The sequence below is a fragment of the Patiria miniata genome, unplaced genomic scaffold, assembly GCF_015706575.1.
Source record: "Patiria miniata isolate m_02_andy unplaced genomic scaffold, ASM1570657v1 HiC_scaffold_7, whole genome shotgun sequence".
Classification (NCBI taxonomy): Eukaryota; Metazoa; Echinodermata; class Asteroidea; order Valvatida; family Asterinidae; genus Patiria; species Patiria miniata.
This window is the reverse complement of record NW_024037074.1, coordinates 7509201-7528930: the sequence shown is the minus strand read 5'-3', so window position 1 is coordinate 7528930 and position 19730 is coordinate 7509201. Positions and strand designations below refer to the sequence as shown.

At 40.2% G+C, this 19730-nt stretch overlaps 3 protein-coding genes across 6 annotated transcripts; 1 reads left to right on the top strand and 2 right to left on the bottom strand.

The window, feature by feature from the left end:
• Positions 1–2717: 2717 nt before the first annotated feature.
• Positions 2718–8520, bottom strand: LOC119745790 (SUZ domain-containing protein 1-like). The gene is made up of 4 exons (XM_038222393.1): positions 8360–8520; positions 7130–7327; positions 6172–6263; positions 2718–4109 (listed from the first exon to the last, which is right to left on the bottom strand). Exons 1-4 carry the CDS (start codon positions 8441–8443, stop codon positions 4019–4021), a joined length of 465 nt encoding a protein of 154 aa, XP_038078321.1. The 5' UTR covers positions 8444–8520; the 3' UTR covers positions 2718–4018.
• Positions 8521–8828: 308 nt separating this feature from the next.
• On the top strand, positions 8829–11251 carry LOC119745789 (tetratricopeptide repeat protein 36-like). The gene is made up of 3 exons (XM_038222392.1): positions 8829–9012; positions 9437–9622; positions 10062–11251. Exons 1-3 carry the CDS (start codon positions 8904–8906, stop codon positions 10343–10345), a joined length of 579 nt encoding a protein of 192 aa, XP_038078320.1. The 5' UTR covers positions 8829–8903; the 3' UTR covers positions 10346–11251.
• Positions 11252–12809: 1558 nt separating this feature from the next.
• Positions 12810–19544, bottom strand: LOC119745511. Of its 4 annotated transcripts, none has more exons than XM_038221892.1 (4): positions 19456–19544; positions 15849–16375; positions 14469–14617; positions 12810–13515 (listed from the first exon to the last, which is right to left on the bottom strand). In XM_038221892.1, exons 2-4 carry the CDS (start codon positions 16345–16347, stop codon positions 13282–13284), a joined length of 882 nt encoding a protein of 293 aa, XP_038077820.1. In that variant the 5' UTR covers positions 16348–16375; positions 19456–19544; the 3' UTR covers positions 12810–13281. The 4 variants fall into 4 exon arrangements, with proteins under 4 accessions (XP_038077820.1, XP_038077818.1, XP_038077819.1 ...); XM_038221890.1 differs by lacking the exon at positions 19456–19544 and adding an exon at positions 18229–18313; XM_038221891.1 differs by lacking the exon at positions 19456–19544 and adding an exon at positions 17908–18109.
• Positions 19545–19730: the final 186 nt, after the last annotated feature.

Below are 19730 nucleotides of genomic sequence, written 5' to 3'. Positions count from 1 at the left end.
ATGAAATATTACGCTAAGCCTAATGAGCTGACTGTGATCGTACAAAAAAAAGCAGGATTCAGCAATAGACCGCTTGCAGATGCGTTCGATAATCGACGCGCGAAGGCGCGCAACGCCATGTTGTGGGACAAGCGCATATCTATCCATGCACATTTTGTCCCACAACATGGCGTCGCGCACCTTCGCGCGTCAATTATATGGGGGTGCATAGCAACAGTGAACAATTTCCTTAAGAAAATCTTTCCACTTTTCACATGTGTATTATTATTTATGACTTTTTCTAAACAGGTTGTTTTTAAGTGAACATTTTTTGTGTTAATTAGTCATTAATTTAATTCATTAAATTATTGATGACTTTAATTTTTTTTCTCAAGAATGTGTGTATTTGTAATTCTACAGCGCTTGTGATGTCACAGTGCCATGTAAAGCGTTTTTTTTTATAATATAAATTATCGTTATACCGTAACAAGCATTATATTCATGTTATGAGCAATGGGAGTTTGTGGCATTTTGATGCTAAAATAAAAATGCGATATTTTTTTCAAACCGAAAAACTTGAATCTGATTTCCACATTTGAATAACTTCAGGAAAGTTAGCAATCGCCGCTTGAAAGCATCAATGCATGCATGCCAGTGGATCCCACCCCCCCCCCCCCTCGGGCCCCCCAATCATGGAGGAAGGAACACCGTGCCCCAATGCTACATGTATGATTGTATTCAGCTAAATCTCAACATCTTACTATTTTCACTGACGGTTTTTTTTTATCCCCTTTTATTCATTTATTCGTTCATTTATTCCTATATGCCTTCATTTATCACATTATAAAGTGTTTCTCCTTCAATGAAAATCCCGCTCGCAGGGCGGGGGTACGAGCGAAAGGACGTAGCCACACACGCGTTTACCTACCTGACGCTAGGGGCGCCCTTTATTATATGTCTATGATCTATCTAGATCTATATCTCCGGCCCCATCCGGTTCGTTAGTGTGACGTCACCTCCAGCACTTTCTGCACCGTTTGGAACCGGAAGTTTACGCAGTTCGAGCGTTTGCAGCCAATGGACGCTAGTAATCAGTGGTGCGTGCGCGCGTGTATGACGTTTTTACCATAGATCCTAGAGCGCGCTCTAGGATCTTTGGTTTTTACTAACGAGCCGGATAGCGCAATTTAATGACGTCATAGTGTTTCATAGGGGACTGTACAAAAAGACGCCCAGTGCATCTCCCCAGTTCAAGGATCTTTGGGGATTTAAATACCGCGTAATTTAAATACATGCGGTTTCAACCATGGAGGAATAAACGATGTCTTTCATAAGGTACAATCAAGCACGCAGTAAGAAATCTGAGTGAAGCAATATATATACGAGTATAAGGTTGACATGGTCAATTGTCTTTATTTATCTTACGTAAGGGTTCACATTACATTTAAAACAAAGTAAAAACAATAAACCAATGAAATATTTTGTGACATAATTTACAAAATTTATTTTCATCATGGGAATGTGATTAAAATCATTTGCAACTCCCCAAAATGGGTGAAATGTGCTAGTTAAAATGTATGAATGCAAGATATTAAAAATTCTGCCAGTTGGTAACAGCCACTGTAGGGTTATAGACACTATTCGTCAAAATTTGAGAATGAAAACTACCAAAATAGGAAATATTCCACCCGACTGTGATATAATTATACATTTACAGGGCGAGTAAAAAAAACCGAAACCCAAATGGCAGGACCAAATTTGAATGAAGTTTTGCCTGTAGCACTTTCAAAATCTAGGATATGAAAGCCCAGTCATTAAAGGGAATGTACAACATTTGCTTTTGCTGCAATTTTCAGAAATAAATGGATTTGGAGGAATAGTATGTTATAGCAAATATTGTTAAAATGACTTGTTTCATGTTTTGGGCTTGTAGATGCTGGAAAAACCAAGAAAACCAATCGTGTTCTTGTAGTCTGGTTCCCTGACCCCACTTAAGATGAAACGGAGCAATTTATATACTTTGGAATTGTAAAGTCAGAGCATCAGTCTAGGCAGACTTGTACCCCTTCACAGGTGTGTAATCATTGCAAAGAAAACGCGGAATAACTAATTATGAAAATGTTAGGAGCAGTTTTTGAGAAAAAAAAACAGTTTCCTCCAACGCTTTGGAAAAATATCATTTTTCTTGAAAATAACAGCACACCAAGAGCCACAATTTTTCAGATACTTTAGACTGTCATTCCCTAACAATCCAGTAAGGTATCTCGTGATAATCTGATAATTTCGTTTTGTGATGTTTGAAAACGTTGTATCTTCCCTTTAAGCTTTCTTTTAGTAAAAGAATCATTCAAATCACTCATGTGCTCTTTCAGCAAAACGAAAACAATTCTCATAGGGATGCATGTGAATTGTTTTTGTTGAACACGTACCTTTTTTGTGATCCGTGGACAGAACTTTAAAACGGTGTGTGTGTGTTCAAAATTCTATAACTTGAAAAGTACATGAGTGATTGGAATGATTGTTGCACTAAAAAGAAAGCTCATTGGTTAGGCTTTCATATCCTAGATTTTGAAAGCGCTACAGACAAAACTTCATTCAAAAATTGGTCCTGCAATTTGGGTTTCATATTTATTTTTTACTCACCTTCTAGTAGGATCCAGCATCCTGTGAGTAACTTACACAAGGGTTTACCCATTCAAAGTAGCCCTCTCCTATTGTGTCTGCAATACTTCAAAAGGCTAATTGAGCTGGAGCCGTAAGGCAAAAGTGTAAATGAAGCCACAATTTCTTCAAAGTCCATTTGAGGGATTGAAAGGATATCTGCTACCTTTGGCTATTGGGGGTAATCCGGTGGATTATCCTCGCATAATTATCCGTAAAAGTCTTCATAAAGAAATAACTAATTATTCATAAAAACCACACATATATGAATGCAGTCAGCATTCAAAAATTCTCAATTCTTGTGATGCACATTAATGCACACTGAAGCACTACTGCTTTCTATTCACGTATTAAAGAGTGCCCTCACATCGCAATACAATAATACTATTAAAATTGTATCCCAAAGTTAGTAACTGTTTTCATTTGTGACCAGGGACCTTGACAAATATAGATTAACTTGTGCCAAATTTTTTGTAACTTTGGGATACAATTTCAATTGCAAACATTGAGTACATATCTGATGATAAATTTGGTTGTAGAGTGTATTTGGTGTATTTAAAAGTGGACATAAAACAATCCCAGCAGCAGTATTATTTAATTTATATACAGATTACCCTGTGTCGGAACACATACAAGACACAGAAAAATGCACTTTGATTTGAAAAGTTGTTACAAAGAGGACAGTCCAAATGGCTGATCCAGATGCAATTTTTGGCGCTGGACTCGACCTAATTTGACCTGAGGACCCTCGTTTTGTTTCCGTCTTCCTACATTATATTTCATCGATCCATGCAGAAAAAAGGGAAAACAGACTACAATGTTGATTTAATGCAGTTGTTTCCATTCCTACTTTTGGGCATTTTTTCCTTACGGGGGCAATGCTGCACCCCCCTCCCCCCTTCCCCAAAGATCCGCCAGTGGCCAGTTCCAACTCGCATGTGTTGGCATGGTTGGCTTGTGCGTAAAGCACTCTCCTCTCACCACTGTGGCTCTGGTTTGTTCCTGGCTTGGACCACCAGAGTAGAGTTGTGCACTGGTTCTCTCCTGCGCCACGAGGGTTTTCCTCCGGGCCTTCCGATTTTCCTCCCTCCGATCACTCTTTCGATCTCTGGCTGTGCTACGTGTTCATATATGGGTCGTTTTGCTGGCTGCCAGAGGTACCTTTACATGCCAGCAGCTCGACCACGTTGTAGCAGTATCCTTCGCAATGCAGCTTCTCAGCTGCGAGTAAGGATGATTAGCCTCCAAAACTATTATTGTGTGGTTCTATCCTGCCCAATAGTCCTCAAATCCTTGTGACTATACTTATACATGTCATAGTAAAATATGCCATTTTTCATGCAATTTATGTACAAAGTGTAGATGACGTCCCCCTGTGTTACCTCTTCCCTTTAGCTGATTGGCTTTTCTCTGATTTCACTTCTAGTCTTGTGTTGCTGGAAGATGGCTTGGATAGTGAAACACCTTGTCTGTAAAATTTAAAAAAAAACCAATAAATGTAAACAAAAACAGAAATGACACAATCCTAATTGGATGCTAATAATATACAAATAATGAATGTTTGTGAGTGCAATGGTAGGAATAATTTCACGAGGTGACAGATGGAATGACGAGGTGAAGCTGAGTGGAATGGAACATTCCATCTGTCACCGAATGAAATTGTGAGACATTCATTATTGTTTTTAAACAAAAGAATAAATCCTCGTCATCTGATGGTTAGGGCTGCCAAAAATGTGAATTTGCAATAGAATTTTCCATTTGCTGTAAAATGAAACATCTATTTTAGCGGTATGGCCATGCCATGCCTTAGGATGAAAAATAATTCAATGGCACGTAGTCAACAACTCACCAATTAGATGACTGGATTTATTTAGGTGCTGTATAAATGAAAACGAACTGGCAATTTTTTTCCATGGGATCATCTGTTCTGCCCAAACCATCTGACCCAGGGTAATTTAATCCTATTAAAAAGCAGTGTGAACAGTGTGCTAGGGTCAAATGGACCACTTTTTAATCCAGTGTGAACACTGCTCCAGTGGAGTTTTGACCTCTGTTCTGCCTTAACAATCTGACCCAGGGTAATTTTATCCTGTTAATAAACAGTGTGAACAGTGGGCCAGGGTCAAATACATAACTTGCTATTCCAGTGTGAACACTTCTCCAGTGGAGTTTGACCCTCTATTCTGCCTTAACAATCTGACCCAGGGTAATTTAATCCTGTTAAAAACCAGTGTGAACAATGTGCCAGGGTCAAATGGACCACTTCTTGATCCAGTGTGAGCACTGCTTCAGTGGATTTTTGACCTCTATTCTGCCTTAACAATTTGACCCAGGGTAATTTTGTCCTGTTAAAAAAACAGTGTGAACAGTGTGCCAGGGTCAAATACATAACTTGCTATTCCAGTGTGAAAACTGCTCCAGTGGAGTTTTGACCTCTGTTTTGCCCAAACAATCTGACCCCGGGTAATTCCATGGATCCAGTTAAAAACTAATGTGAAGAGTGTGCTAGGGTCAAATACACAACTTTTTAATCCTGTGTGAACACTGCTCCAGTGGAGTTTTGACCTCTGTTCTGCCTTAACAATCTGACCCAGGGTAATTTAATCCTGTTAAAAAAACAGTGCTCCAGTGGAGTTTTGACCCTCTATTCTGCCAAAACAATCTGACCCAGGGTAATTTTATCCTGTTAAAAAACAGTGTGAACAGTGTGCCAGGGTCAAATGGACCACTTTTTAATCCATTGTGAACACTGCTCCAGTGGAGTTTTGACCTCTGTTCTGCCTTAACAATCTGACCCAGGGTAATTTTATCCTGTTAAAAAAACAGTGTGAACAGTGTGCCAGGGTCAAATACATAACTTGCTATTCCAGTGTGAACACTGCTCCTGTGGATTTTTGACCTCGGTTCTGCCTTAACATTCTGACCCAGGGTAATTTTATCCTGTTAAAAAACCAGTGTGAACAGTGTGCTAGGGTCAAATGGACCGACCTTTTTGAACTCACTGTGAACACTGCTCAAGTGGAGTTTACCAGAAATCCTCTGTTCTGCCCAAACAAACTGACCCAGGGTAATTGAATCCTGTTAAAAACCAGTGTGAACAGTGTGCCAGGGTCAAATGGTCCACTTTTTAATCCAGTGTGAACACTGCTCCAGTGGAGTTTTGACCTCTGTTCTGCCTTAACAATCTGACCCAGGGTAATTTTATCCTGTTAAAAAACCAGTGTGAACAGTGTGCTAGGGTCAAATGGACCACTTTTAGATCCAGTGTGAACACTGCTCCAGTGGAGTTTTGATCCTCTGTTCTGCCCAAAACCAAGGGTAATTCAATCCTGTTTAAAACCTGTGTGAACAGTGTGCTAATTGTAGGGTCACATGGACCAACCTTTTTGAACTCAGTGTGAACAATGCTCAAACTTCTGTTCTGCCCAAACAAACTGACCCATTGGTAACTGAATCCAGTTAAAAACCAATGTGAACAGTAATTCAGGGTAAAACATAACTTATTATTCCAGTGTGAACACTGAATCTTACCTGGAATCCTCCTGACTTGCAGCTGATCCCATGATCCTCTTCCTAGCCTCCGCATAGGCTGCTTCTCTCTCCGCAAGGGATTTTGTCTTTCCCTAGAAATGGTAAAAGTACAATAATGATTAAAAAAGAGTGATGAAACTATAGGACACATAATATGAGAGCCAAATTCTGCACAGTGATATTTCCATTCTCAAATTGGAGAGGGGGGGGGGCGTAAGTTAGAGGAAGAGAAAACAATTTACACATTTACTGACATCCACATTTGGAAAGAATGTTGCAACCTGACACTGCTTGTTTCTTCATATATCATCTCAGTGAAGGTCAGTCATTGCAAAAATTACGATAAGACATGAATCTGGGACTGAGAAACATTTCCAATTTTTGTTAGGATTTACTTAAAAAATGTTCTTGACTCTCCATAGACTTCGTACACAACCGCCAAAGTAGCGTCAGGTTGCAACTTTCTTTCCCCACATTTTAAAAATCTTATCAATTCTATATACTGTTAAATTTACAAACACTGAAAAGTTGGTACTGTCATCTAAGTTCATCAGAGACAAGGTGTTGAGGAGGGGGGGGGGCAAACTGAAGAAAGGGGAAAGGGACAATTTTAGGGGGGGGGTGCACCTTTTGTCCCTATGTTATGCCCCACATATGGGTACAGCACCATTGTAGTTGGGAGGATCCCAAGTTGGGAGGATCCCAACAACAGTTAGGAGCGTTCCGACTTTAGTCAGGAATTGATCATCGAGACTGTCCCAACTATAGTCAGGTCCATTGCCATAGTTGGGGCATAACACCTCTGTAGCACCGCCACTGAGAATAAGCCTCCTCTATTTGGACCAGTAGTACTACACGTAGCCGGAGTTACCTCAGCCCTATATTTTATCATTGGGTTGTTGTAATAGGACCCAATGATAAAATAAAAGGGCTGAGGTAACTCGAGCTAGACCAGTACCATGGTTTGTTTGGATTCCCTGTCCAGATCTCCATTGGTGTCGGATCCCGGCTGTCTCTTGAGAATCTTGAGCTGCGGTTGGTATGCTGTCCTCGTGGAGTCTTCCTGTAGCATGATGGGTGCTTGCGCTGATTGTCTGTCCCTGTCTCCTGCCATCTGATGTGATTTCAGTTGCTTCTCAAGACGTTCATCCAATGCCTGTGATAACCAATGGCATGAAAGAAAGTATTATCTTCATTTAATAAAAACAATCGCCATGATGCTCATGTCATCTTTTCACTTTTAGTTTATCAATTTCTAAAAACATTGTTTTTAAAGAATGATAACTAAAAAAGGCCCAACAAATAAACTTTCCCTTTGCCCTTTGGAAAATAAGTGATTGTGAAAATCAGAAAATGCGCAACATCAAAAATAGGTAGGCCCCTAGGCTTGGAATCAATTTTATTTAAAATCTTAATTCTAATCTTAATTCTTAATCCTTTGCCCAGATGATGATACTACTCTAGATTGTCATCATAAAATTATGTTGACATGGTTGATGTGAACATGGTGAATGATGCTGATCTTGATATTGATAAATTACAACGAAGTGGCTATCGTTACGGCACTCGTTGTTTAGCGCCCTCTACGATATTTTTTTGATACGCACGCGGGTATATAATTATTTGTTTCTCCACGTTTTATCGAGCAGTGCGCCAGCTCAGCCGATAGAGGGTAGGATTTTGCACCGCGAGGTTGCGGGTTCGAATCTCAGTTTTGCACTCGAATTTTTTTCCTTTTCTAACCTGAGGCTTTGGAGGATTTTTTTAAAAGGGAAATAAAGTCCGAATTTCATAAAGTTCAAATTCACTTTTTTCCTTCTAATTTTATATTTTCTTGTCATGTTTTTTTATAAAAGTTGCCAGGTTGCAGTCTACCGTAACGATAGAAAATGGGAAATGCGTTACGGCTGCCGTAACAATAGCCACTGCGAAATTACAAACATCTCAAAATAGCCGACAAGATGCATGATGAAATATACATAACTCAACTGGCTTCATCAATTCTAGGCCGATTACCGAATTTAATAACATTAGCCCAGTATTTAAACTTAAATGAGCAAACAGTAAAAGTTTAAAACAGATCAAAATTGTAAACATGGAGAAAGTTCACGTTTTAATGGGGGAAAAAGGGCCCTTTTTCGGGGGCCGGGGGGGGGGGGGACAATACACAAGTTTCCAGAGATCTTACCCCACTGTCCTCCATCTCCTCCCAACTCCCTAATTCATCATCTTCTGAATGATCACGATTTCCATCATGATTCAAGTCCATCATGGTCAAATGGTTTTATTTAGCCGGCTGACAATAAAAATGATGGTACTTTGTATGTAGAAGAAAATACAATACTGAATCGAGAACGATAAGCTGAGGTACCCGACTAATATGTTTGTTTTTCAAACTACGACTGTTTACTGGCTGATAAGCGATTGTATTTGAAACAAACTGTACTTCTGAAGATCGACACAAACTGTTTCAATATTTGAGAATGAACAATAATTGTCTCAATTTACTCATTTTTGAATTCCGAAAAATCAATCTTCTTTTTGTGATATAACTATAATTACAATTTTGGACGCAGAAAACAGCCGTCTGTGCGTCGAAGTTTTTGGTAAATTCTGGTCTGGTTCCTTGACACTGTTACTTTTTTATGTATTTGGCCATTGGTGGTGGTGGACGAAGGCCGCCTGGTCTTCTTCGCAAAAAAAAGTCGTCATCAAGCATCACGAGTGTGATAATGTCGGACAACAGTGCAAAAGAAGATGCCCTTTTGGATGTGATTTTCAACCCTTTAATGCCGGCTGGTGGTGAAATACCACACGTCAGCCAGGCCGATGAGACACAAGGTTTGATTGGTTCTGTAAAGTTGTGATTTGTGTGCGATTTATATTGCTAAATTGACGTGTTTGTCATGTTTGTGAAGACAGATAACGTGCAAAAAAATAATTAACAGGTCAGGGACCGGCCGGCCAGGGCCGGGGCCGCCCGGGCGTAGCCCCACTAGTGTGGCCGTCGGTATGCTGTTCAGCGCAGCATACCGACGGCCACACTAGTGGGGCTAGCCCGGGCGCGGCCGGGCCGGACCGTCGACCCGCGGTACGGTGCGGGGGAGCTCGGAGGGGTTGGGGGGGGGGGGGGGGAGTGGGCGGGGCGCAATAAGAGGAGGGTTTTTTACAATGACAGTTCACCATGTTCACATAATTAAAAGACATGAAAGCAACTTATCTTGTGTGGTTTAAATTATATTGTTTATTTATTATTAATTTCCAGATGATGATGATAACGAAGCTTCTAACGAGGCCAAAGAGTTGGAGCTTCAAGGAGTTCACAGCGCAGAAGCAGGAGACGTGAATTCAGCCATTGATTTCTTCAATAAGGCTGTCCAGGTTGCACCACAGAGGGCGTCCTGCTACAATAACCGAGCCCAGGCCTTACGTCTGAAGGGGGACGTAATTGGTACGCACACCCCTGTGATAATTTATGTGATAATTTGCCAGAGGATCCCCCCCCCCCCCCCCAATTTCAGAGTGGAGTTCAAAATTGCAGCAAACCAAAAAAGAATTTTGTATCAACTCATGATACTCAGCATTGTCCCAATTTATATCTACCGGTATTGTTTAGACAATCCAAACTGTAGTTTTGTTCATTCCAACTATGGTTGCGACCTCCATTACTATAGTTGGGACCTCCCTTACTATAGTTGGAATCTTGCCAACTATAGTTGGGACTGTTCCAACTATCGTTTGGATTATTGCTATGGTTGGGGCATAGCAGCAACATCTCAGTTGAACTTTGCGGGGTTTTTTTCATATTGTTCAATTTTTCTTTATAACAGATGGAGTCATCACAATTTATTTGGATATTAATATTGTCTAGTTGAATCAATTCTCAACAGGAGCTTTGGATGATCTGGACCATGCCATTGAGCTCAGCAGGGATCACGGTAAAGCCGCCTGCCAGGCTTACACCCAGCGAGCCCTCATCAATCGACTGGAGGGACACAACGACGAAGCCCTCAACGACTTCAAGATGGCTGCAAGTCTAGGGAGTTCGTTCGCCAAGTCACAGGTCGTCAGGATGAATCCTTACGCTGCCATGTGTAACCAGATGCTCACGGATGTCATTGGACGCTTGAAGGCAGGGGAGTATCAAGATGGCAGTGATGAACCCCTGAACTAACTCCCGTGGCTGACCTGAATCCTCCAAAATCCACCATTGTTCAAGAACTCACTGCAACAATCTATTTATGGACTTTTCAAAAGGGGAATCAGTCCCCACATTATCTTGCAAAACCCTCCTGGTCAATTTTGACAAATCTGGGAGCATCGGGTTTATGGTTTTTCTGCAGGGTGTGAGTGGGATTAAAACATTTAAGTCTTAGTCTTCATACTTTCTGAAATATTCAGTGTTCATAACACTTCAAATTTACACAGAAACTTGTTGGATGGCAAATTTTCAATGTTCTAGTGCTAATCAAACCACACAACCTATGAATGTTCAATGGAGATAATATACGTCTGGTGTTTTATTTCTTCTTCCACATCTGTTGGATGTTTTAAATGTGTAATTTGTACAATAAAATAATTATTAAGCCAATAATACAAGTCTGACTTTGAATTTTATTAAATTGTAAGATCTAAAACAACGACAAATTCAATGTTTATAGTTTTATGTTTATGTTAGACATTGGTGTGGGGAGTGTTATGGTTTGTTTTGACATATATTCATATCTAAATACTTTTTTTGATGTGGGATATATTTCAACACAAAAGACATATTTCAGCCAAAGCAAAGCTACTGCTAGGGTTTCACTACTTTCACAAAGTAAAACCAAGTCTTGTTTAACATAGCAAAGTGTTTTCTGACAGACTCTGAACACCTAAATTGTATTAAAATTGTTCGTTGAGTTTATGGATTGGAGTCTAGTACATGTACATGTATCTTCAATGCATGAAGTATTTTGAGGTTTTCTTGAAACCTTTCAAGTTTTAAACAACATTCACAATAGTATTTATGTTTGCCTTTATTTCATTTCCATTGTAAAATATATACATGTATTTATTCTAAGCAATAAAAACCACTTGGAAAAACACTTCTTTTGTTGAAGTCATTATTTACAAAATGCATGTAGTTTGTGTTTTTCAATGAGTAATTATATTCTTTAACCCTCCTATTTAAGAGGTCACAATCGGTCAAAATTATCTTCCTCACCTCCTGGCCTACTGTGTACAAACCAATGGAGGTCTTGACCAATAGTGACCCAAGTAATAACAAGGCTGACAATGCATGTTTTCATAGGAGAGTTAATCAATAAGTTACCCCCCAATAAATTTTTTTTTTACCGATATAAAGCTCTGTGACCATTTTGATGCCCCCCCCCCACCCCACCCACAAGTAATTCACTTGAACACGTATGCTTCAATTGCTGACCAAGGGGCATCAGAAATCCAGTGACAACCATTAATACTTTTTCCCACTGAACACACTTTCACATTTCACAGCATGCGATTTCCTCCATATTAGTTGCCATGGTTTTTGCCAAATGACAACATTTTTACACAAGATCCCCCAACCCCATCCTCTATAACATAGTACTGTCTCGTAAAATTCATTCTATTTTACTGAATCTCAAAAACCAAACAAACAACTTGGTTAATAGATATGTTGTGCCCATTCTTGAAAATCACGCATTCTCGAGAATGGGCATGCACATTCTTGAGAATGTGCAAATGGATCCTTGCTCAATCTTGGCAAAAAATAACTCTTCCAGATTGAGTGCACATTCTTGAGAATGCGCGACAAGATAACGGTCTTGTCAATGCCGAGCACCGGCTGCGCTTGGCAAGTCTAGCTGAATCCTCGTTCACTGATTCTCAATAATTAAACTGTTGCAACGCAAGGCGCTGAAAAGTAGAGTGGATATGATAAGTAAAGGCGTATTGATATGGGGGGGGGGGGGGACCGGGAAAAAATAAGAGACATAATAATACTAGTGCAAAGAATTCTGATTTTTGGGATAATAAAAGCGGGGAGGGGGACGTAAGAATGAAGAATGTGAAGAATGAGAATGAATACTGCGACATCCCATAGTGCTAATGCTATTTCCCATTTAAATTGCCACCAATTTATTGTTCACACCCCACCATAACGTCGCAGAGCTGGATTCTATCTAGTCAAAAGAGCAATTTTGGCAGCTTCTGGACATCGTTTTTTTTTCGTGGCACGCAAATGATACATGCAGGGACTTGTAACTTGTCTAGCCTAAACAAAGCACTTCCCGGACTAGTTCCCAGTCCTCCGTTATTACAAAACTTCCCATAGTGGGCAGAAAAAAGCAATAATAACAGGTTTAATTTGATTCAAATTATCGTAGTTATACGAGTACAGAAGCATAGAACATTTTCTTTCCTCTTTATATGAATTGTTTCCCTTTTAACCGCTATACAATTCATTTAACATAATTATGTCGTGCAATGTTTGTTAAGATTGGGCAAAATTCATAAATTGTGCACGTGATATTCCCACCCTATCTTAAGAATGAGCGCTCATTCTTAAGAACGCGTGCTCGTTCTTAAGAATGGGCGCTCATTCTTAAGAATGCGCGCCCATTCTCGAGAATGCGTGATTTTCAAGAATGGGCACAACAGATACAAAACATGAAAATTAAAGTGCACACAATTCTCAAATATACAAGCATGAACTTCACAAATACAAATATGTGATGAGATCAAGCTAAATTAGTCATTTGTCGACCCTGGTCAATTTTTTTTTTAAGTTTTAAAAAGAGCACAATCTTAGCACTACTGATGTAAAAACCGCATGCTGATACCATCTTTAGTTAAAAAATAATGGAAGTCGGAACACCAAGGGATGTGATGTAATGATGCGATGAAGTGGCCCTATTTTGGCCTGTATCTCCAAATGAAAGTTTCCGACAAATGACTCATTTAGCTTGATCGCATCACATACGATAGTCTAAAACTATCACGGTCAATAAATGATAACAGTTTTGTACTGAAAATAATGATTTCAAATTCACAATACGACTACAAATTTGATAATCTAAAGCTCTATGCTGGTCGATGAAGATAATTTTGTACTAAAAATAACGAATTTCAACGACATTTATACTTTCTGGATTTCTGAACAGGACGGCTCTCTGTGCTAGAGGGTGAGCCATTTCCTGTCTCGGTCTTCGCGCGATCATACAGTTTGAGCAAAGCCGTGGCCTCTTCTGATCTGATGAGTTCGTTCAACCGTTTCTCACAAGCATCTTGGATAAACTGGGCATCGTCCTTGGACTGATGCAGCAAGACTTGAAGTTGGTTGATATCTGAATCGGTTACAACCTGCAGATTGGGGGGGGGGGGGGGCAAGGAAAGAAAAATGCAAAGTCAGATTCTGAAAATCAAAATATGTATGAGATGACAACACAGCTACAATGTATGTGGAACTAAGCTCACAGCCTTTCAACCAATAAGGTTACCAAAATGCACAATCACCTCGATTTTTTAGTGCAAAGTCAAGTGAAAAGGATGCAAAGGAGCATGGTATTATAAGAGTAAGTTTTTGGTTGCACCAAGTGATTAGAAATTGGTTTTGCAAGTTTTTTTAGGTTCTAAAAAGAGCTAGGGAACACAACATTACGGACAATATGCTCTGCCCGTCGTCAGGAGACTGATGGATTCCAACAGGTAGTGAGTAGTTATGTAGGGGAACTGGAAGTCTGGAAGTCTGAGGGTGGGGACACTAACACTTTTGAGACCAAGCTGGGGCATGGTACCAAACCAGAAGTGGCTTGCAATTCTGTTTGCTAGAGCAGTGGCTAATCTCACTGAGAAATGTGAGGTTACCCATTAAAATTGAAACTGGAAGTACAATGTATTATATGAGAAATATTGAGCCGCCCTGAGGTCAAACCTTGCAATGACACAAAACAGTCAGCGACTGACTTTTCAGGATCAAGCTGCAGCAAAATTAAGATGATCGGCATCAGTCAACAATAAAAAAAAAAAACATCTACAGTGGTAAGAGAAGAGCATTGTCAACTTCTGCACTGCGATGGAACGTGTCCTCAACAGGCTAGAATCAATCGCAGTCAACCTGTTGTTGGACATCGTCATCCCATCGTGGGTGAGGTGAGCATGGTTGCAAAATGCTGCTTGTTCCACGATAATCACACAATTTCTCAGAGTTGTGACTTGAGCATAACTTTTGTGCTTGATGCTGACAGTTCAAACACAGCACAAGCAAATTGCAGGTCGACCTGAGGCCGGCTTTACACATCTACATACATGTATACCTCTAAATCCATCTTGGGGAGAAAAGCCATCACCGCTGGATTTCTGGCGATTCTTTCAGCGACCCTTGCTAGATGGTTGGAGGAGTCCGAGGGTCCAGCCCCATCCACCTCCACTAACCCTCTGGTGTCTTCTGCCAGTGAGGTAGAAGCTTCAAGAAGAAAAATTGAAAAGTAGAATTAAAACATGCTGTTTTAATAAACACGGTGTCTCTAGCAAATTTGCTTTGACATTTTTCAATTCTCTGAAATCCACTGCATGATGAAAAGTAAGGCCAAGTACAAACAAAAATTCTCATCCCTGCCTGCTTCCTTTTCCCTACCCGCCTCATTTTTTTAGGTTCTTTTTAAAATTTATTACACTTACAATCTATTTTGCAAAATACATGTACATGAATTGTCAATATGTTATCTTTTCATTTGTTTCCAACAATATTGCACAATTTTGTGTAAGAGAATCAAGAAAATGGAAGGATCCATCCGCCATCTTGGAAGGGGAAGGGGGGGGGAAACCAGTTGAAAAACAAATAAACAAACATTAACAAACAAAAAAGACACACCTCCTTCATTTTTTCAAAAATCCTGCACAGGAATTCTTTTTTACTTTTTACTTGGACTTAAAGGGAATGTACAACATTTGCTTTTGCTGCAATTTTCAGAAATAAATGGATTTGGAGGATAAGTATGTTTTAGCAAATATTGTTACACTGACTTGTTTCACGTTTTGGGTGCGTAGATGCTGGAAAAGCCAAGAAGACCAACCATAATCTTGTAGTCTTGTTCCCTGACCCCACTTAAGATGAAATGGAGCAATTTATAGACTTTGGGGAATTGTAAGATCAGAGAATCAGTCTAGCAGGCTTGTAGTCTTCACAGGTGTGTAATCAATTGCAAAGAAAATGCACACGAACAAAATATAAAAATCTAGGAGCACTTTTTGAAAAAAAGCCAGTTTTCTCTAACGATGGTCGGCCGACCAGCGTTGGAAAAATACAGTTTTTCTTGAAAATGTCAGCACACCAGGAGCCACAACTTAACAGGGTGCTTTAGACTGTCATTCCCTAATAATTCAGTAAGATATTTCATGATAATTTGATCATTTCATTTTTTGATGTTTGCAAATGTTGTATCTTCCCTTTAAGGCACTTTTTTTATTTCAACTTCAAGATCCAAGAAGCATCGAGACTCGCGTCCCTCCAAGAAGCATCAAGACCCATGTTGAGTAAAGGTGACGGGCTCTACCCTCTTCAACCCTGCAAAAAGCCTCTCAAACCTCCTGCTGTCATTTAAAGGAACCGGGACGTTATGGTTAGCATCACTAGAAGAGCAGACGAAATCCCGCAATTTAAAAAAAAAAATAATCAGCAACGTCATTGGTCTCACCTTTTGTCCAGTGTTGGCCGTGATACACAACCATGAGGACAGTGTTGTCTGGCAACGTCTGAAAATACTCCTCATCTTCAACCCTCGTGCAGTCCTCCTCAAGAACTACTTCAAATTCCTCACTGCCGGTGATGGAAAAGTGGTCTTGGATCTTTGTTCGAAGTTTCTGTAGCGTGGAGGCAACAATGCCAATCCTACAATTTCTTCTTACGTCACAGACTTTCAGAGGCTTGGCTTGGGCGGGTGCAACTGCGGGCTCTGGCTTCATGAGCCTTAGTTTTGAGCCAAAGAGCAATGAAGAAAGGGGTCGTTGATAGGACACTCCTATTTTTCCTGTTTCCTCAGTGTCTAGTCTTTGTCTCTTGGGTGTCCCGCCAGATGTTGCTCCTTTTGTAGGATCGGACTGTGTTTCTGCATCCTTTTTCTCACACTTTGTTCTGGGTCTTTTACTCCTTCTCAATGTTGTCCGTTCTGAAGGATCGCTCTCCTGTGAACTCATTGTCTCAGTTTAGTTACATGAAGACACGCTGAAAAAACCCCAGACAGTGTCATATTAATTAGTTAAAAAGTAAAAGTAAGGCTGTCATGAGCCGATGTGGCTCATCAGGCCCACATTCCTTAAGCATGAAACAACTGAAAACATTTCTATTCCCCCTGGATGGGGGGGGGGGGGTACATTTGATAGGCACATAGAATTTTAACTTTGAAAACAAATTGTGTTTTCGTAACTCACGTCGCGACAAATTGATTCTGTTTGTACTCTAGACACCACATACAAAAACAAATGCCAGATTGTTCCTCATTTACATAGGTATCCAAAAAAAATTGATATGCAAATGATCCAATACAACGTGGAGCCTCATAGTTCTAGGAGTAGATGCAACAGTCATGTTGGAAAGAATGTTGCAACCTGACGCTATACTTCAGCGGTTGTGTACAAAGTCTATGGAGAGTCAAGGAAATTGTCTAACTATAAGCAGGTATTTGACTATTTCCTAACAAAATTGGAAATGTTTCTCAGTGCCAGATTCATGTCTTATTGATCATTTTTGCAATGACTGACCTTCATTGAGATGATGAAGAAAAACGCAGCGTGCCGTCAGGTTGCAACAATTCCTTCCTCCATGCATCCGTGAACGTGGCTTGTAAACTACAACGCCACGTTCACGGGTCTACCTCCATGGTAGCACTGAGAAACTTTTTCAATTTTGTTAGGCAGTGTATATTTTGCCGGAGACGGCAAATTTTTAGTAAACGTTAGTTTGCCGGATATGCACTGAACATGCGCAGTTACTGTTTTTTTGTACTTAAACATTTTCCGATGACAAGTTTTAGTTTGGCTCCATGCCAAAATTATCGTTGTTACCTCGTATTCACAAGATGGGATTCAGACCATTTTATAATTTCGGACTTTATTTCCCTTTTTAAAAAAATCCTCCAGAGCCACAAATCTGAAAAAGAAAATGTAATACTCTGCAAAAAATGTTTGAGACATGTTAATATAATAAAAGAAGAATATTCTTATTTATTTGGGGATGAGACAAAAAAACTTTAAAATGTGGTGCGGTCGGAATCGAACGCGAGTCATCCCGCTTACTAGAGCCTTTGCTTAACCATTACACCAAACGTGCTACACAACGTTTGGTGGGAATTTAATACATCTTATAATTCAGCCCTATTTTAAAGAGTACAGCGCCCTCTGTTGCTATGGATTGCCGCCGGCAAACCTTTAGTAATCGTTAGTTTGCCGTCATTACCTCCGGCAAAATATCCACTATCATTTTGTTACAAAATAGTCAAATACCTGCTTATACCAAAATAATAGTTAGAACATTTTCTTGACTCTCCATAGACTTTGTAGTTGTAGGCCTACAGTTGTACACAACCATGAGTGATTCATGACAATAGAGTTGAACTTGAAGTTGAACTTTGAAGCGTCAGGTCAGGTTGCAACATTCTTTCCGTCTTTCCTATTCAGTCAACTACGAGAACTTAATAAATCACAATTTGTAAATAATATGTCTTAATTTCTCAAGTCAATGCTAAAAAAAAGAGTTACATTTTGTCTCACACTCACCATGGAGGTAGAATTAGACAGTCACAGTCACACAAACATGACAAAACTACGACCAAAATAATGATCACGACATCGCGTCCAATAAAGAGCGCCACCTAGCGGTACGGTATGGTACGGGTCATGTTATTATTACAGCATGCATGAGCCGATACCGTACTGATATCTTTGATACTTTTCAACCAAATGTCATTTGGCCACCAAAAAAAAGAGAAAAGTCTTTCTTTAGCCTGAGGTCGATCATGATACACTATTTAATTAGCCATTATATATGGACATATACCACTGTTTCATAAATTGTCTTACTTGTGACGCAACATTTTCAATAAAAAAGCGGGTCGTCTTCTTGAACAGTCATTCAACAACAGTAGTCTATCATTCGGTCGATCGATCACATATACCAACTCCCAGTTGCACAGGGTCCTAGAGGATTAGTCTCCCATTGACACGGCGGTGTGTTAACTATGCTGTTTCAGAGAATTGCCTTCTTGGTACTTCTTCATCTGCTGCAAGCGCACGGGCAAGATGGTAAGAACCTTTTGAGGATAAGGGGGGGGGGGGCAATTTCCAGGAAATAAATTACCTACGTGAATATACCTGGACTTTGCCATCAACTACATATGTTTTTTAGTTAAAATTAGCGAAAATTGGGATCTGGATTCCTTGGTAAGAACAATATCGGTGTTGCGCCAACTTGTACGAATTGTAAAGGATATACCGAAGTGAGTTGCCCGATGGAGTTGTCTCACACAAGGGTATCAATCACTTCTCAAAAGTGGAGGGGGGGGGGGGCGACATACCAGGTGATCAACATAATGCCAGCGTGGGGTCCGGAACCGTACGTAAGGGCCCCAAAAATTGTTCGAATTCTAGACGCGTTGTACGTGCAATCTGAGGCAATTTAATTCTGACCACTTCAACAAATTTTTGTGAGCAGAAGCCTCATCTTGGAATCATTATTTTTGAGTTTGGAGTCATTTAATAATCAGCTATTCTGAGCTACAGAATCGGTATGTTGGCTACAATTTTTATTCGGGGGCGAAAAAAGTGTGGGGAGGGGGACAAACGATTTAAAGTGGGGGGTGGGGGACTTGTCCCTCCCGTCTCCCACCGATTGACCCCATAGTTTGACATGAAATGCGTTGCTGACATTTTGTTTCATGATGACTTTTTTTTCATGATTGTAAGTGCTGACTTAAAGCTTACTCAACAAATTGTTCTCAGTTGAGGGGGGGGGGGGGGGGGGAGGCCTGGAGGTGACCGGTGGGGTTCGGGGTAGTGGGGCAGGAGAGAAACTTGAGTAGGCCCTAAAGGCTGCCTTAAACATCAACATTTTTTGTTGGTTAGGGTGAGCTTTTTCAGTAAACAATCGTTAATATAAAATAAAAATTTAGTCCTTAATCAAATTAAGCATTGTGTTGGTCTGATGAGCGCTATGACATGTCTGTGCCAGACACGTTTTGTACTCAAACTAAAAGTGTGCTTTTGTCCTCTTCAACAATTATTTTATCATTACAGAAGGAAGTTGCAAACCTGGTTCCCTGCACTTTTATCAATACTGCTTTGCGACTGTCGCATCCAGTCACCAGGGAGCATGTTCGGAGTTTCAAAATGGCGCACACCCAGTCATCATTCGCAATGAAGAGACACAACAATTTCTCGCGAGTGACTACCACACTGACTGGGCCGAGTTCGGTGTTCCTAATATCAGTCATTACCGCATAGGTCTCAATCAGACCCAAGATGGCGGACTTGTGTGGTGGGACGGCACAACAGTGGACTACGCACTCATTTTAGAGGACTCGGAG

Excerpts from the sequence above, each read along its gene's own strand:
- LOC119745790 (XM_038222393.1), bottom strand. The coding sequence starts at position 8,443 with ATGATGGACTTGAATCATGATGGAAATCGTGATCATTCAGAAGATGAT. Across the intron at positions 7,328-8,359 it reads AGGAGATGGAGGACAGTGGG|GCATTGGATGAACGTCTTGA; the intron begins GTAAGATCTCTG and ends TGGTTATCACAG. Across the intron at positions 6,264-7,129 it reads GGGAATCCAAACAAACCATG|GGAAAGACAAAATCCCTTGC; the intron begins GTACTGGTCTAG and ends TACCATTTCTAG.
- LOC119745789 (XM_038222392.1), top strand. The coding sequence starts at position 8,904 with ATGTCGGACAACAGTGCAAAAGAAGATGCCCTTTTGGATGTGATTTTC. Across the intron at positions 9,013-9,436 it reads CCAGGCCGATGAGACACAAG|ATGATGATGATAACGAAGCT; the intron begins GTTTGATTGGTT and ends ATTAATTTCCAG. Across the intron at positions 9,623-10,061 it reads TCTGAAGGGGGACGTAATTG|GAGCTTTGGATGATCTGGAC; the intron begins GTACGCACACCC and ends AATTCTCAACAG.
- LOC119745511 (XM_038221892.1), bottom strand. The coding sequence starts at position 16,347 with ATGAGTTCACAGGAGAGCGATCCTTCAGAACGGACAACATTGAGAAGG. Across the intron at positions 14,618-15,848 it reads CGGCCAACACTGGACAAAAG|CTTCTACCTCACTGGCAGAA; the intron begins GTGAGACCAATG and ends TTCTTCTTGAAG. Across the intron at positions 13,516-14,468 it reads TCCCCAAGATGGATTTAGAG|GTTGTAACCGATTCAGATAT; the intron begins GTATACATGTAT and ends CCCAATCTGCAG.